The 18747-nt window shown below is 34.3% G+C and overlaps 2 protein-coding genes across 7 annotated transcripts in view; one reads left to right on the top strand and one right to left on the bottom strand.

Annotated features, from left to right (window-relative positions):
• LOC125646765 (uncharacterized sodium-dependent transporter YhdH-like) overlaps window positions 1-9126 on the top strand; it is a 25403-nt gene extending 16277 nt beyond the window's left edge. For both annotated transcript variants that reach the window (XM_048873287.2, XM_048873286.2), the window contains 7 exons: window positions 3907-4069; window positions 6484-6618; window positions 7177-7316; window positions 7418-7509; window positions 7607-7758; window positions 8240-8369; window positions 8773-9126. In XM_048873287.2, coding sequence (XP_048729244.1) covers window positions 3907-4069; window positions 6484-6618; window positions 7177-7316; window positions 7418-7509; window positions 7607-7758; window positions 8240-8369; window positions 8773-8928 — 968 coding nt within the window. In that variant the 3' untranslated portion in view covers window positions 8929-9126. The remainder of the gene's footprint in view (window positions 1-3906; window positions 4070-6483; window positions 6619-7176; window positions 7317-7417; window positions 7510-7606; window positions 7759-8239; window positions 8370-8772) is intronic.
• LOC125646768 (KICSTOR subunit 2-like) lies at window positions 9052-18747 on the bottom strand. Of its 5 annotated transcripts, XM_048873293.2 has the most exons (11): window positions 18626-18747; window positions 18095-18235; window positions 16738-16854; window positions 16009-16155; window positions 14393-14574; window positions 12118-12255; window positions 11282-11420; window positions 10603-10698; window positions 10400-10494; window positions 9778-9940; window positions 9052-9425 (listed from the first exon to the last, which is right to left on the bottom strand). In XM_048873293.2, the coding sequence occupies exons 3-11, from the start codon at window positions 16846-16848 to the stop codon at window positions 9144-9146; spliced, it is 1353 nt and encodes a 450-aa protein (XP_048729250.1). In that variant the 5' UTR covers window positions 16849-16854; window positions 18095-18235; window positions 18626-18747; the 3' UTR covers window positions 9052-9143. The 5 variants fall into 5 exon arrangements, with proteins under 5 accessions (XP_048729250.1, XP_048729251.1, XP_048729248.1 ...); XM_048873294.2 differs by lacking the exon at window positions 18095-18235 and having other exon boundaries at window positions 18655-18743; XM_048873291.2 differs by lacking the exon at window positions 18095-18235 and having other exon boundaries at window positions 18626-18737.

The raw sequence follows: 18747 nt of genomic DNA, 5'->3' as shown, positions 1-18747 counted from the left end.
TTTGGTCATCTGTCAATATATGCGGTATCCATCTGGCAGAAATCTTTCGTACTTTCAAAATACGCTTCAAAATGAAATGCACCCGCGATAGCGATATTCCAACAGCTTTGGCAATATCACGAATCGTGGTATCTGCCATCACTTTCAAGTATTTCCCTGACTTTTGAGACATTTGCCTTGCCTGTTACAGTCACACGTCGGCCAGATTTTGCTGCATCTTTGACGGACTCTGTGCCAGTCAGAAAGTTCTTTCTCCACCTACAAACTGTCTCATAAGATACCTTGTCAGACTCATAAACTTCTCCCTATTCAGTAAAAATCTACATAACCGAATGACCGAGTTTTGTGCGAACTTTTATATATTCTCTAATTTCTTCAATATTCTCAACCCGTTTCCCAACCATTTTTACAACAGTGGTCAACGACTGGCTCTATTGAAATGACTATAAGTTTAAAACTATGTGGAGCTGAAGGCTCGTGTTTATACCGTTGGAAAGGTATTGCATATAGCTATTCATGATTAAAATCCACCTATGACGTCATTCTTTTGTTCGAACACTCCATTATTTTTCAGGAATGGAGAGTTCGGAAAGTAGGTCAACCTTTATACAAGTAGATATAAATGCATGCAACAAAAGAATGAAAAACGTAAGACATGATTAAAATTAAATTAAAATTTAGTTTTTATTAATGTTTACAGTGGATTTTAAGTGGGTCAATGTACGAGTATCACTCCATTCCTTAAAAGCAATGGACCTCGGCCCCTTCAAATTAGAAGTTATAAACACCATATCATGTATTTACATGTACGTCATTTATAAACCACGGGAGTCAGTGTTCGTTTCCTCTGCTTTGTGAAAGGATATAAATGTGTTCATACATGTACATAGTGTTTATGCTGCAAATACAGTCAAAGCTTGTCACTAACCACTAGTACATATCATGTCTGCTATAATACAATATTTTATGCACTCAAAACTTGTCACTAACCACTAATAGATACATTGTCTGCCATAGTGCAATTTTAAGGTCATCTACGACCTTGAACTGCATGCAACATTGTCTCATAAACAAGAAGGTGACACCCAGTGTTTCATGTATCAAAACGATTATACTCTATATAATTTTGGCACTTTCTGCACAAAAAATATCACACCTCAACCCGTCCAATAGACATGAGAAGAATCCATCTTTAAACCAGGTAAGCCTCCTGAAACACCCCACCCCCGAGAGATTCTATTTACACTTATTCCGTCCTTGATTCAATACCCCTCTGAAAATTCCTGGATCCACTACTGACCTGTTCCCATCCTCTATTAGAAGTTTTACCAAACTGTTCATCCTAATCTTGAATCGTCCTTCGATGCATGTTTATGTATTGTTATACAGAATCTCACGTATCATGTTTATGTCTTGTTATACAGAATCTATCATGTTTATATATTGTTATACAGAATATCTCATGTTTATGTAATGTTATACAGAATATCTCATGTTTATGTACTGTTATACAGAATATCTCATGTTTATGTCTTGTTATACAGAATATCTCATGTTTATGTCTTGTTATACAGAATATTTCATGTTTATATATTGTTATACAGAATATTTCATGTTTATGTACTGTTATACAGAATCTCTCATGTTTATGTAATGTTATACAGAATCTCTCATGTTTATGTACTGTTATACAGAATATTTCATGTTTATGTACTGTTATACAGAATCTCTCATGTTTTTGTATTGTTATACAGAATCTCTCATGTTTATGTACTGTTATACAGAATATCTCATGTTTATGTACTGTTATACAGAATATCTCATGTTTATGTAATGTTATACAGAATATCTCATATTTATGTCTTGTTATACAGAATATCTCATGTTTATGTACTGTTATACAGAATATTTCATGTTTATGTATTGTTATACACAATCTCTCATGTTTATGTATTGTTATACAGAATATTTCATGTTTATGTATTGTTATACACAATCTCTCATGTTTATGTACTGTTATACAGAATATTTCATGTTTATGTATTGTTATACAAAATCTTTCATGTTTATGTATTGTTATACAGAATATTTTCATGTTTATGTAATGTTATACACAATCTCTCATGTTTATGTACTGTTATTCACAATCTCTCATGTTTATGTATTGTTTTGCACAATCTCTCATGTTTATGTATTGTTATACAGAATCTCGCATGTTTATGTACTGTTATACAGAATATTTCATGTTTTATGTAAAACTTATACGGTACCAATTTTGATGCACCAGATGCACATTTCGACAAATAATGTCTCTTCAGTGATGCTCAACCGAAATGTTTGAAATTTATGTATTGTTTTACAGAATATTTCATGTTTATATACTGTTATACAGAATGTCTCATGTTCATGTCTTGTTATACAGAATATTTCATGTTTATGTCTTGTTATACAGAATATTTCATGTTTATGTCTTGTTATACAGAATATTTCATGTTTATGTCTTGTTATACAGAATATCTCATGTTTATGTAATGTTATACAGAATATTTCATGTTTATGTCTTGTTATACAGAATATTTCATGTTTATGTCTTGTTATACAGAATATTTCATGTTTATGTCTTGTTATACAGAATATCTCATGTTTATGTAATGTTATACAGAATCCCTCATGTTTATGTACTGTTATACAGAATATCTCATGTTTATGTCTTGTTATACAGAATATCTCATATTTATGTACTGTTATACAGAATCTCTCATGTTTATGTACTGTTATACAGAATATCTCATATTTATGTAATGTTATACAGAATATCTCATGTTTATGTAATGTTATACAGAATATCTCATATTTATGTATTGTTATACAAAATCTTTCATGTTTATGTATTGTTATACAGAATATTTCATGTTTATGTAATGTTATACACAATCTCTCATGTTTATGTACTGTTATACAGAATATCTCATGTTTATGTACTGTTATACAGAATATCTCATGTTTATGTACTGTTATACAGAATATTTCATGTTTATGTAATGTTATACAGAATATTTCATGTTTTATGTAAAACTTATACGGTACCAATTTTGATGCACCAGATGCACATTTCGACAAATAATGTCTCTTCAGTGATGCTCAACCGAAATGTTTGAAATTTATGTATTGTTTTACAGAATATTTCATGTTTATATACTGTTATACAGAATATCTCATGTTTATGTACTGTTATACAGAATCTCTCATGTTTATGTATTGTTATACAGAATATCTCATGTTTATGTATTGTTATACACAATCTTCATGTTTTTATGTATAGTTATACAGAATCTCTCATGTTTATGTATTGTTATACAGAATATTTCATGTTTATGTATTGTTACACAGAATCTCTCATGTTTATTTAATGTTATACAGAATATCTCATGTTTATGTAATGTTATACAGAATCTTTCATGTTTATGTACTGTTATACAGAATCTCTCATGTTTATGTAATGTTATACAGCATCTCTCATGTTTATGTATTGTTGTACAGAATCTCTCATGTTTATGTATTGTTATACAGAATCTATCATGTTTATGTAATGTTATACAGCATCTCTTATGTTTATGTAATGTTATAAAGACTATTTCATGTTTATGTACTGTTATACAGAATATTTCATGTTTATGTATTGTTATACAGAATCTCTCATGTTTATGTATTGTTATACAGAATCTCTCATGTTTATGTAATGTTATACAGAATCTCTCATGTTTATGTAATGTTATACAGAATCTCTCATGTTGATGTATTGTTATACAGAATCTCACGTATCATGTTTACGCAGTGTTATACAAACTCCATCGGATCATGTGTGTTTTACAAACTTGACTTTCATATTTATGTAATATTTTACAGACTCCTTCGGAGAGCCGAGACTTTGGGTAGATGCTCTGAGTCAGAACGCCTTTGACACAGGGGCTGGGATGGGACTCATGATACCATACGCCTCTTTCATGACAGTTGACAACAACATTGTCAAATATGGCATGTTTATTCCATGTATCAACAATTTTATAAGGTATATAGTATACAAACCATAATTTGACAAAAACTCAATGTGTATTAACTGTATATAATAAACCTATTTAATTGTATACAATAGACCTGTTTAACTGTATACAATAGACCTGTTTAACTGTATACAGTAGATCTGTTTAACTGTATACAATAGACCTGTTTAACTGTATACAATAGACCTGTTTAACTGTATACAATAGACCTGTTTAACTGTATACAATAGACATATTTAACTGTACACAATAGACCTGTTTAACTGTATACAATAGACCTGTTTAACTGTATACAATAGACTTGTTTAACTGTATACAGTAGACCTGTTTAACTGTATACAGTAGACCTGTTTAACTGTATACAATAGACTTGTTTAACTGTATACAATAGACCTGTTTAACTGTATACAATAGACCTGTTTAACTGTATACAATAGACATATTTAACTGTATACAATAGACTTGTTTAATGGTATACAATAGACCTGTTTAACTGTATACAATAGACCTGTTTAATGGTATACAGTAGACTTGTTTAACTGTATACAGTAGACTTGTTTAACTGTATACAATAGACCTGTTTAACTGTATACAATAGACTTGTTTAACTGTATACAATAGACCTGTTTAACTGTATACAATAGACCTGTTTAACTGTATACAATAGACCTCTTTAATGGTATACAGTAGACTTGTTTAACTGTATACAATAGACCCGTTTAACTGTATACAGTAGACCTGTTTAACTGTATACAGTAGACTTGTTTAACTGTATACAATAGACCTGTTTAACTGTATACAATAGACTTGTTTAACTGTATACAATAGACCTGTTTAACTGTATACAATAGACCTGTTTAACTTTATACAATAGACCTGTTTAAACCAGTGGTAGATCCAGAGGAAGGAGTTTCGACCCCCGGAATCCCAACCCTTTTTCGTCAGAAAAGTTTGCAAAAACGGCAAAAATAACGGATGGACCAAAATCAAAATTAATGGTAGAACCCCCTTTCAAAACTTCCTGGATCTGCCCCTGTAAACTGAATACAATAGACCTGTTTAACTGTATACAATAGACTTGTTTAACTGTATACAGTAGACCTGTTTAACTGTATACAATAGACCTGTTTAACTGTATACAATAGACCTGTTTAACTGTATACAGTAGACCTGTTTAACTGTATACAGTAGACCTGTTTAACTGTAGTTTAACTGTATACAATAGACCTGTTTAACTGTATACAATAGACCTGTTTAACTGTATACAGTAGACCTGTTTAACTGTATACAGTAGACCTGTTTAACTGTATACAGTAGACCTGTTTAACTGTATACAATAGACCTGTTTAACTGTATACAATAGACCTGTTTAACTGTATACAATAGACCTGTTTAACTGTATACAATAGACCTGTTTAATGGTATACAGTAGACTTGTTTAACTGTATACAATAGACCTGTTTAACGGTATACAGTAGACCTGTTTAACTGTATACAGTAGACCTGTTTAACTGTATACAATAGACCTGTTTAACTGTATACAATAGACTTGTTTAACTGTATACAATAGACCTGTTTAACTGTATACAATAGATCTGTTTAACTGTATACAATAGACCTGTTTAAACCAGTGGTAGATCCAGAGGAAGGAGTTTCGACCCCCGGAATCCCAACCCTTTTTCGTCAGAAAAGTTTGCAAAAACGGCAAAAATAACGGATGGACCAAAATCAAAATTAATGGTAGAACCCCCTTTCAAAACTTCCTGGATCTGCCCCTGTAAACTGAATACAATTGACCTATTTGATTGTATACAATAGACTTGTTGAATACAATAAACTCGTGTAACTGTAATACTATACAATAGACCCATTTAACAAATAGCTACAGTTGCCTTGAACCATGATATATGACCTTAGATGTCACTGAAAAACATCCAGATGGATTGGAAACTAATTTCGAAACAAGCAAATTTGACCTTGAGCTTCAAAGCCGTGAGAATCAGCATTTCATTATACTCTTCATTAAAGCTCAGTTAACATTTGATATATAATTATTATCTTGAAACTATATCTTACCATATAGGATCTAATGACCCTGGATTTTCACCTAAATATATAGGGTGCTCCTTTAATCATAAATACTCCTTGTATGACGTTTCATTGCCAGAGCTCAATTCATCTTTCAAAAATCCTTTCTAACCATTTGCAATCTGATGATCTTGCCCTTTGACCTCAAAATAAATAGGGGGTCAATCTTTATTCATAACTTTAAAATGGTTCTCGTAATATGTCAATAGCAAAACTCCAACAGAATTTAAGACATCCAGAAACTAGGGTGTTAAAGTCATACTTATTTACAGACCCAAAACATACAAGTAAAACAAATATAGTCATTGAAATAGACAGCATGACTTATTTTCAGCTTAATCTGTGGGATCATGCTTTTCGGAACGGTATTCTCAACCATGATTGCTTTGGACCCAAACATATCCAAACCTGGAATCCTGGAAATAATGAAGCGAGCGGGGCCAGGAAGCACTGGTCTAACTTTCATCTGGTGAGTCGAGGACGGCTGGGAATAAGAAAGTATCGAGATAAGAGCTCTTCTGTATAGGAGGTGCATTTAGTGTTACTCTGAACGCCTAAGTGGGACAGAACTTAGGACAGAGTGCGCCTACAAGTCAACGAGGAAGACTATTAAATGTAGGAGATACAAATTGCTATCAAAAATTTACTACCCGATTAATAATTACTTGGGATTATGTATCAAAAGAATTTGGGTGATGAAACTGCTTATCTGAAGTGATGGACATTTTTGTCTATTTACATTTGTTAAGCACGTTATTCTGTCAAGGAAAATAACTCAGACGCATTTCGAAACTTGCCTATATCTGCATAAACTGCGACATGTATATTAACTTCTTTATTACAGGAAATGCAATAATGTCCATGGCCAGGGTAACCTGTTGAGCTTTGGACACCGTTTTCTGTCAAAATCTCAGTTTCTGAATAATGGATATATATGCAATGTCAATGAAAGTTAACCTAATTTATCTAATGGGCTGATTTTTGATTTTCTAAAATGGAAATGAAGTAGAAACTTGTTTTTATTTAGGATTCCAGTGTTGTTTTCTACGATCGGTGTATTCGGTCGTGTTCTGTGCGTGTTGTTCTTTGCTTGTCTGTCCCTCGCCGGTGTCACATCTCTACTGGCCAACATGGAGATGGTCACGCATACTCTATACGACTTTGGTGGTAATGCCTAATGAAATGAATTTTATTTGAAAAATAATGTTCGAATTTGGTGTGTCTCCATGATGAACAGAGATTAATCTCTTCCTTCTTTTCACGTTTAGTTCCCCGGAAATTCGGTATGCCGTGCACTGTGATGTTAACATTTCTCGGAGGTCTTGCCTCAGCCCTCGACTTAGATATTTTGACCAATCAGGTAAGTCAATGCTCCGTCGAGTTCATACGTCATTTGGACATTGTAAATGCTTGAACCGAATGGCGATACAGTGCTTTTCCGTATTTTGTTTCTTCAGGACTTTGTGTGGGGTTTCGCTCTGGTTATCAACGGTTTTATGCTACAAGTCATGGTGGTTAAGTACGGGACAAAGAAGTTCCGAGAAGACATGTACAACAATTATAGTATTGGGGACTGGAAACTGCCGCGTGTCTGGGAATGGCTGGTTAAGTAAGCTTAATCATACACGTGATCCTTATTCGTGTTAGGAGTTTTCCTTACAGAACATGAATAAATACCAATATAATTCCGTTATTCTAGACTTTGAAACAGTTTTCAATTTGAAATTTGACTGACTGCATTGAGTTCAAACTTCTTTTACTTCAGTATTTAATTCGCTTGCAGCCTGCAATTTGATTGGCTGAACAATATACTTCATTCTAAGATGCCCTCTTTATAATGAATTAAGAACAAAAAATATTAAACAATTCTATTACGCAAAACCAAGTGTATTTAAATTGACCAAGCTTCTGAGTGTAAATAACATTAAAGAACTGAGTAATTTAGGTAAATATCTTAAACGTGCCGCGAAACTACATGTACGTAATGATACTGTTAATAATTCATACATAGAGCATTTTATAAACCGTCATTCAATATCATGTTTTGATGTTTTCATAAGAATAAAATCACATACTCTACCTCTTTACAGATTCCTTGCCCCTGTAGAAGCCCTATTTATTATCGGGTGGTGGGCGTATGACCTAATAGACAGCGACTCTGGCGATGGAGAGGAGTGGTATGAATTCGGGAGGGAGACCCTCGTCATTACCGTAGTACAGGTAATAAATTGAGAAATATTGATCACATTGAAGGAGTAGGCTGGAAAATAACCCCAAGGTCTCGAAATTTCGATGGGGGGGAAACCGAGACCGAAGGTTGAGGTTTTTAATCTCAAACAAAAGATGAAGACCGAGAGACAACAACGAAGTTATTATTTGTATTCTAATACGGTGTTGTTTGTAATCAGAACAGTTCTTTAGTAGACATCCAATCAAGACACATGACGTAAAATCATAAAAACAATATTTTTTGACGTCATGGGGTTTGTTGAAAGTCAAGTCCTTTGTATTTTTTGTGCACAATGTACATACGGTTCATCTCCTTCATAACTCATAATTACTCCAGTACATTATGTTTATTAACCACACGTATAATATATTCCAGTGAATCTTTTCCTTTCAGTGGGGTGCACTAGTGACTCTCTTGATCTCCATCAATATGATCTACCTGTGCTGTCGCAACCGAGACGACGAAGAAAACGTCCATCTACTAGGACATCAGAGCCTCGAAAAATCAGCTCAAGAAAAAGATGTATCGTACAAGGAAGTTAATTTATAACCTCTTCCATCGCTCCGTTCAGTGTTCCATTCTATTTATACGTTTTTATATTTCACACATGTTTTGATGCTCTGGTGTACTGAAACGTTTTAATTCAGCGGCTTCTTAATCAAGAAAGATAACTCATACTACAATATTATTTTATTGAAATAACGAATGAGTTTGTGAATTTTTTTAAAATAAATATCGCTTCTTGTTTGTTTCAGTTGTTTATTTCACTTTGACCCCGGTTTTAATGATGTAAAGAACTTTGTGCACCTTAACTGGGTTGCTATGTCATTCATAAAGTTATTCACATACGAGTCTTTTTCTGATTTCTTGCTCTCAAATATAACGACTAGACTTGTCCGTGTGTCGACCTGTGTGTAGAAGTAGGAGGAGTGTGACCCCTTGTCATACATATAGTGTATCTTATCCTGGGCGTAGATCAACTCTTCCCGATCTCTCCACTCCGTCAGCATCATCACCACTGCGGGGAAATGATTGGATAGTCTCTCCTTCAACATAGAACACAGCCAATTCATTTTTAACACGCTTCTTCATAACTTGTACAATATTTTTGTATCATCAGAATTTCTTTCACAAAATGTCTCATTATTCTTATTGTAAATCAAAAACATTGAAGGAAATGCAAAATTAGTTATCATTTGGCATGTTTATATAGGAATTAATGTCTGCACTTTGTGCTCAATTTTATTTCATACTCAACTGATTGAACACTGAGTGTGACAGATGGACAAACAAATGAAATGTTATGTGACTCCAAGTGCAACTCTTTTTTAGCAGGTGACACCAGAAAAATCTGAGAAAATTTTCTCAATACCAAAAAGAAAATGGTTGAAAACTTACCCCAGGGAAGGAGAAAATAGCAGGAAAAGTGTTCAGTCCCTGGGGAGTTTCCACCAGTCTGCCGGGATACTGGTACCCCTCAGGAAACACCCGGTCCAGACCCTGGGTGTTCAGAACCAACGACACATGACAGGCATCAGCCTTCTTATGAAATGTCTGAATTCTGCAAGATATAAATTCCATGTGTCTAATCACAGCTCAAGACACTGCCCAGGGCACAATATCGTATAGTTCTGTGTTGACTACTAATCTTTAAAGATTTTAGATTCATGGTAAACAAGAGCAGTTCTACAAATGTCAATCTAATTTTCGGTACACGTCTAATTGTCCAGTTTTCCCTTGTCACAAAATTGTCCACAGTTTTACCTCGTTACAACATCATCTAGAGTTTTAGATATCATTTCTTGAGTTTTTAGCTGGTCACAAAATCATCTGAAGGTTTACCTCATCACAAAATTGTCAAGAGTACAACCTCAAAAAGTATACCAGGTCCCCAAATCACCTGTCACAAAATCGTCTGGAGTTTTACCCTGGCACAAAATCATATGGATCATCCAGAATTCTACCTTGTCATAAAATCGTCTAGAGTTTAACCTTGTCACAATATGGTCCAGAGTTTTACCTTGTCACAAAATCATCCGGAGTTTTAGATATCAAAGACTTCATTTCCGGGGGTGATGCCTGCTTTTGCAATATGTCATAAAAGTAGATACTAAACTGAAAATGAAAATTGAAGATATTGAGCAAATAACAGATATTCTAATTTGTGGGGGATAAAACTTATTTTCAGATAGGAAGTCCTGGGAAATTTTCACATGAACTCACTTTTGAGAGCAGGAGATTTTTGAACTTGGTCAGCCATTGATAGAGAGCTGGGGGTGATCCATGTTTACTAGAGCCTCCAAAGGTCGACTTCTTAATCTGTAAATATAGAAACAAGTGTGTGATAGAGTATTCAAAGGTCAACTTCTTAATCTGTAAATATAGAAACAAGTGTGAGATAGAGTATTCAAAGGTCAACTTCTTACTCTGTAAATATAGAAACAAGTGTGTGATAGAGTATTCAAAGGTCAACTTCTTACTCTGTAAATATAGAAATAAGTGTGAGATAGGGTATCCAAAGGTCGACTTCTTACTCTGTAAATATAGAAACAAGTGTGTGATAGAGTATTCAAAGGTCAACTTCTTAATCTGTAAATATAGAAACAAGTGTGAGATAGAGTATTCAAAGGTCAACTTCTTAATCTGTAAATATAGAAACAAGTGTGTGATAGAGCCTCCAAAGGTCGACTTTTTACTCTGTAAATATAGAAACAAAAGTGTGATCTACTCTCATCAACATCAGTCTATAAATGAGTGTATGATCTCCTCTTATCACAGTCAGTCTGTGTGGTTAAATAAACACCCCCTTGGCCTGTGATTACATTGATAATCGCTTCCTCATATCACATCTTAACCTGACTTGTGCCTACACAGATACTGACCTCTTAATCCAAGTACTGACCTCTTTGGGCTGGATGAGTCCCCCCCAGCTGGAGAGCTTTGTATGGGCCTCATGAATGTGTAGTAGAGCTGTCAGGAACATCCAGTCTGACATTGTGGTCTGGGCAACCAGTAAGAGGTTTAAAGTATCACACTCAAATCTGAAAAAAAAAAAATAAACATTACACTGACTATTAAAATCTGTATTATGGTTGCTTTGGCTACATAACCTGAAAGCATGTGCTACAGACTTTAATATTAGCACTGGACTGTAACATCATGAGTTCACAAAGGAAAAAAGTGGTTAATGGGTTGCAATGCTCACAAATGTCAAACTGCTCTTGCTGAGAAATGAATCTCAAAATTTTTATTTTATTTCCTAATTGAAGCTCACTGCGCCAATGACTGGGATTTGACAAGACCTTCCCTATATTGTATATAAACATATTTGAAAACACTAGTGGAGTTGAATTTTTAGTGTTTGGTAGAGTTGGATTTTCAATGTTTAGGTGGAGTTGGATTTTCAATGTTTAGTGGAGTTGGATTTTCAACGTTTGGGTGGAATTAGATTTTCTATGTTAAGTGGAGTAAGATTTGAAATCTTTTCATAGCTAGTATGGACATACCCACGAATTTCAATCATCTAAGATTTGTATAATTTGAGGAAACATTCACCTACACAAAGTATGGAAGCTTACCCAAAGAAATTGAAATTCGTGATCTGGTGTCATAAAGGTTTCCTTTTAAACAACACTATGCTGGCACATTGTGAGCTGATAAGCATAAGTCTCGTGTGAAAATTCACAATGGAGACCTTTGTAGCCTGAATAATTTCTCATCACAGAAACTCTGACTTACCCAAAGACAGTTTTCAAGGGAGCTAAAATTGGGTGGTGGAAGTTTTTGCTGTGTACAGCTATAATTTCCTTTATTACCATGTTGAGGTCCTCAAAGTTGACATGCTTTGTCATCCCCATGATGTGCACTTGTTCATAGCTAGTCCATTCTGTCAAGGTAATTTCTCATCATAGTACCAAAGCAAAACAATAATATTGACCTACTATCTAACTACAGATGGTCGATATCACTATTATTCACTTATAAGATGACATCTCCATGTACACATAAGAGTGCAAATTCTGGTGAACAGTTAGACTTAGCTGCCAAACTATACTTATTCCAAGATCATTTCTGCACTTCCATGACCTTTTCACCCAAAACAATCCCCCAAAATTAGAATGTAATAACCAGCATGGTTAAACATCAGGACGCCGTTTCATCAAACATCGTAACTAGTTGCGTAAACTTAGTTTGGCGTAACTTTCTGACTAGGCTAAATATTTTACGTAAGTCCGTTTCATCAAATGGCGTAAGATTAGAATTTACGCAAGTTTTCTACTAACTAGTAGAAACACTACGTCAGGTCGAACCCTTACGTAAGTATCTACGTAAGTAAAAATCATGGCCGACTGTTAACTGTATGTAGATATATATGAAATTTTTACCGACGAGCTTTGTGTCATGATCGATTTTTTCAAGACAGAATGCTTTTAGACGTTTACAACGATAAATATGTAAGGCCATAAGGGTTACTTCCCTTTGAAAACTAGTAAATTTATGGCTATAATTATTTTTCACAAGTGTCTATCTGTACATGAATGATGAATGTACAGTGTTATTCCCAAATCCCTTTGTAAAGTAGTCCACCGTAAAGGGAACGTATTATATATAGGCTATCTATAAATCTCTTCAAAACTTCGGCTCGGACTAACTTGGAACAAATGATTACCGAGCCCGATTCGATTCGATCTCTGTCGTATGGTGGGTGGATTTACGGGAGTGTAATGTATATTTCATGAATAGTTATTTTAAAATCTACTAATTTCCATTGTATGTCTGAAATCTTGAAAAAATATCCCGTCTTAAGAGATACATCATATAACTATATTATGTATCTATTAAGACGGGATTTTTTGGGAAGATTTTCAAAATATCAATAATAAAGTTCTTCCAAATAAAAAAAAGTCTTCATAACAGTTTGATACTTGACGAATTTCGGTGATAAGTGATGTGCAGAATAAACCGTACAGATATATATGTTATGTTCTCAAATAAAGAAAAACATCTACATGAATCGGAGTGACTGGGAAGGGGGGATCACCCTGCGTTGCTACTCCACTTTTTTAACAATACGATTTTAATTTTTTTAAATTTGTACTGTAAGTGAATGAGAGAAATTATGAATAAAACTATTTATCGAGGTATGAGCATTAATAGAAGAAGTCTACATGTTTGTAGGTAAATGTTTTGAGGCACTCATAATAGAAGACTATAACACCCCCACGATTGAAGAAAATGTAACCTGAAAGAGAGAAAATTGAGGAATTCACTGCAAAGGATTATTTGAAAAGCCAACATCTAATTATGTTCCAGCTGCAACCCCCCCTCCCCCCGTCACTTTGCAAAACGATGGTACATGGCTCTAGATACAATGTAGATGTATCGTGTCGACCTACATGCACTTAAAATATAATAATCTTTGAAATCATAAAACAACTACTTTTTGTAGAAGAAGAGATGTAAAATACTGTATATACATAGGCCTATATAGATAAAAACAAATTTTGTTTATGGAGTGATATGTTTGATTTAGTATGCAGTGCCCAAATAGTATGGTATAGGAAAATTTAACTGCCTCTGCCAACACGACAATCTCTGTCTCCTTCCAAATCCGCTTGTGCATTTTCTTTGCGTTCTTTTCATTCATTATTTTTGTCCAGACAACAAGTGAAAAAAACCGAAAGTATGATGTACGCATGCTCAGGACGCGGTAACTAAGTACGTAAGCTTAGTTGAAAACTTAGTCGAGTAGTAACGTACGCATGTATTTACGTCGTTTCGTGAAACGCGGTTTGCGCTAAACTAAGATTATACGTAACTAGATTTACGTAGTCGGCGTAAGACTTAGTTAGTTGAAAATTTACACTTATTGATGAAACGGCGTCCAGCTCTATAATAAGAACAAAGATCAAAGTGTTAAAAGGATATTCACACAGTTTGCATTATCAAACAGTAAAGGTATAAAATAAGGACAGAATACACATTGATTGTTTACAAAACTGAGACAGGATACAAGTTGATTGTCTCTTGCCTGGCCTGTGTAAAAAAGCACAGCTGATCACAAAGGTGAGCTAGCAACTTTTCAAATTCTAATGCATTATGTGACATTCCGAAACTCTGTTCCTCTGTGGATTTCACTGCCTCTTCCACGCGTCTGAACTCGTACATCAGAGTCTGGTAGCCACTCTTTAATGTCTGCAATCAACAAAATATTAAACAACTTTATCACAATCTGTTTCCACATACTGAAATTCCTTACAAAATACATTCTAGAAACAAAGGCAATATCTAAACATGTTACACCTCAAATAACTATATATTGCATCACAACATTATATATGTGCATATATGCAAAGTTAAACCAATAAGGTCAGGTTTATATGTTTCAATGCAATTGAGAATCTAAAAAAACACAGAACTAACAATTTTGATTTATTTAAATTTGATATTTCATACTCGACAGGGATGAACACAATTGACGAATGATTTTAATACATAACATTACTTCTTAAACTGTAATAATTGAATTTACACTAAATCAATCACAAAGAGGCATGCGCTCAAAACCTTTAGGTAGTTCTTACATAATGTAAGGTGAAATTATTATATGCCCATATCATTGCAGAACAGATCCCATGTACGACCTTGTGTATGACCTTGTTAGATTAAGTAAATGATACCAGTCTGTGCAGTTTGTCATTTTTTACACTTTCAATATGAATCTGAATCATACATTCATAATCAGCTGATGATATTCACACAGCAATAGTGATGTTGAGAGGAAAATTTAGCTTACTCTTTTTCTGATATTGTGTGCCCTTGCACCGAAGCCATTTTGTTGAAATCATTGGTTTTCTTCCTCATTAAGCAATAAATGACATGTCATATTGTAACATGCCGTATAATTGTGACATCATAGTCAAAACTACATAGTGCATGTCACATACAGCTGATACTTACATGATCAAATCATAAACAAGAAGAGTTTAACTGTATATTATACATTTTAATTATCTTATTTGCATAGAAATGCCTACGTGTAACCTTATTAAATTCACATCCGTAGTTACAGCTACAGAACCAAACTTTCCCAAACTCCTTCATTGTTAGTTGAAAAGGTCACACAAAATTTCAATCTCTACAATATACGTAGAACCTTTGTATGTGTGCTCAAATAACAGATTTTGCAATTAAAAACATCTCAGGTTTTAATTAAGATCTCATCAAAAAGACTTTAAATCTTATGCCAAGTGTCTGATAGAAGAACAGTTTTTAATCGACCCAGGTCTGCAGTGGTTTAGGAAGGAACCCACACATCTTACATAGGAAGCACTCTACCAGATGTAGAAAAACTATTTTGCAGGTGTGACATGATAAAGATCCCCCCCTGCTCCAAGGCAGTACACACTGCATGAGCATTATAGGTCTGAATTTTGCAGCCCTTCATTGGCAATGGTGACATCTCCATATGAGTGAAAAATTCTCGAGCAGGATGTTAAACAATATACAACCAATCCATCAATAAACAGAATACCAATAGACTTTTATCAAACTAAAATCATCTAAGATTGTTTTATCTAAACAGCATATTCAGTTACTCACTGCAAACACTGGCATTCATGGCCTTACCTCTTTGGATCTTGTGAAGAAACCTCTCTGTTCCAAAAACCCAAGTGACATATAGGTCTTTTCTGCTGAGGCAAACTGTGAAAGGGACATCAAGAACAGACCCCAGGAGGACCCAAACAATGCCTTGTGGGCATCTCTCTCCTTCTCCTGTCAAAAGAGTCAATGCACTTCAAATCCTAGACTTCATATTTCTCACAAACTGCTGAGAATAAAGACTTCCAAATCATGGACTTTATATTTCTCACTCGGAACACTGAAAGTAAAGATTCAAATCCTGGACTTAACATTTCTCACTCAGAAAACCGAAAATAAAGATTTCAAATCCTAGACTTAACATTTCTCACTCGGAACACTAAAAATAAAGACTTCAAATCCTGGACTTGAATCTGTGAAAACATTGAATCCCCGAGTCTAAATAAACACGCCATAAATATACAATAGCATGTATAACCATAATAATTGTCAGGAATGACAGCACAAAATTAATTTATTCATAAACTATCATATTGTAAAAGTGGTTATTTACATATGGGGGAAATTATACTAATTACATGGTCACATAATAAGCATATAAATTGTTTGATATAATATATACATGTATTATATTCAGTTACCATGTACCCCCCCACCCCCACCCCCACCCCTTCCACGTAATGTTGGACATGGAATTACACGTACTTAACCCCCAGCGTAAATAACCACTTTTACAGCACTATGTAAGTTACTTACTGCAAGTTCTTTTGCCTTGTCATGTTCGCAGTGACTAACATAAGAAAAATAATTTTCTAGAAACTGCTCTTCCTTTTCGCCATTTGGAGATATTGAGCTCAAATTAGACATTCTAGTCTGCAAAAAAGATCATGAATTGTGCATTTTTCATTGTTAACTAAGCAGTTCAAGATGCATTACACCCCTCACAAACCTTCTGCCTATTAATTGTGCTTGTTTTCTAGTTGATACCATTTAATACACATTATTCAACTATTCATCTAGATATACTGTAGATACCTTAACGGCAAAATGACTCGTTTACGTCAAATTGCATGAACACGAATTCATGTTCTACTTGTTCATCAAAAGTTCTTACAGGAATTTTAGCAACAGAAAATTAAAAGCGAGTACTTTTATTTCGCAAGTGATGCCTCTTACAAAATTACGTGACAATATATTCCTCGCGTATATTTAGGAATCTACAGTAATGCAATTCTTAAGTTTGTAAATATACCTATTTTGTTAACCATCTACTTTGGGGATATTTTTGATGGCAAAATGAGCAGGCCAAGCAAAGAATATACTGAATGATAAACATCCAAAGTGGCACACACCTATATGGATCTGTATAAGATCACAGGTATCTGAATTTAAATCAATAAATAGATATAAATAGAAAAAAGGAACTCTATCATATATATAAATACACATATAGAGTTGATTTTTTTTTTCATTTTTCTATTTATTAAAATTCTGGTATCTGTGATAAGACCACTTCCTTTTGTTACATTATACATGTATATTTTCTTCCTGACAATATTTTAAACCTTTTCAAGACTAAATCTTTCTCTTAAGCATGGCAGTTGACACCTGTATTATCATAATCGTAAAACTATGACATGGACTTTTTCAGCTCCTACATCATAAACAATTATAACTTTTGAAATAGCATGCAGATGGATATAAGAGATTTTGAAAAAAGCAGCATAAAATGATATCAAAAACCTTTGCAGTGGAGAGTTGTGAATTCAGCAAATCATTTGGGGTTTGTTTTTTTTTGCAGTTTACTTGAAGTTATTTTAAAATTATTCATTTCAGCTGAGATTTAAGGGGGAAAACACTAGAAATATCTTTTTGATTGTTAGATGTAGATAATCAGCTGAAAACTACATCATATTCTCTAAGATGTATGGCTGAACCAGGAATCGAACCTGGAACCTCTGCATTACTAGTCAGGTGCTCTAACGACTGAGATATATCCATGTTGATATCTTTGATCCATATAGCCTTAACAACTACATTCCTCCCTCCTCAAGTTGTCTTTGCCCTAGAAGATACACAACCAAGATTATTTTGCCCCTGGCAGGACTTTCACCTGCAAGTGCAGAGGGTGGTCACTGGCACCAAATTTAACAGGAAAGGAGAAAATCTATAGTTGGATCAGGAACCTGGGCCCCTGCATTATTAGTAAGGTGATCCAACCACGAAGGCATCTACGCCAATATCCACAGTCCATCTAGCCAAAAATACTATACACTGGAGTATATAAACAGCTGATAAAATCTACCATGTATGGTTGAATTGACTAATACTGTGTAATGCTGGCTATGCAAATTTCAAGCTAGACCACTGTAATTTTGCAGTCTGATTAAAACCACCATCATCCCCCCCCCCCCCCCCTCCTCCTCCTTACACTCGATGGGTGGTTTTAATCAGACTGGTAATTTTGTAAATCGTCATCTTTCCCAAACGTGATTATCTCCCCTTTTATTCCCTACACTAGGTTACATAGCTGAGAATCTGACGACTCGTTGTTTTTCTGGCAAGAAATAACGAGCCACCAAATTCTCAATACAGTTGTGCACATCTTCATGGAAACAAGAACAGATAAGGTCGTCCTTCTTACCGCGCCATCAAAGTATAACACACTCTTACTCGAAGTAAAGAGAGCCTGTATAAAGTGTATTCATCGTAAAAACAAATGAGACTGGGAGTTGGGATGTGAAATGAAGCAGGAAGTATATGTAT

The sequence above is a fragment of the Ostrea edulis genome, chromosome 6, assembly GCF_947568905.1.
Source record: "Ostrea edulis chromosome 6, xbOstEdul1.1, whole genome shotgun sequence".
Taxonomy (NCBI): domain Eukaryota; kingdom Metazoa; phylum Mollusca; class Bivalvia; order Ostreida; family Ostreidae; genus Ostrea; species Ostrea edulis.
This window is presented reverse-complemented; position numbering and strand designations above follow the sequence as displayed.

What these genes read in the sequence shown, in the direction of transcription:
- LOC125646768 (XM_048873290.2), bottom strand. An exon ending in TCTTCACAAGATCCAAAGAG is followed by an intron (nt 14,575 to 16,008) that starts GTAAGGCCATGA and finishes TGTTGATTGCAG; the next exon opens with ACATTAAAGAGTGGCTACCA. An exon ending in GACTCATCCAGCCCAAAGAG is followed by an intron (nt 10,699 to 11,281) that starts GTCAGTACTTGG and finishes CTATATTTACAG; the next exon opens with ATTAAGAAGTCGACCTTTGG.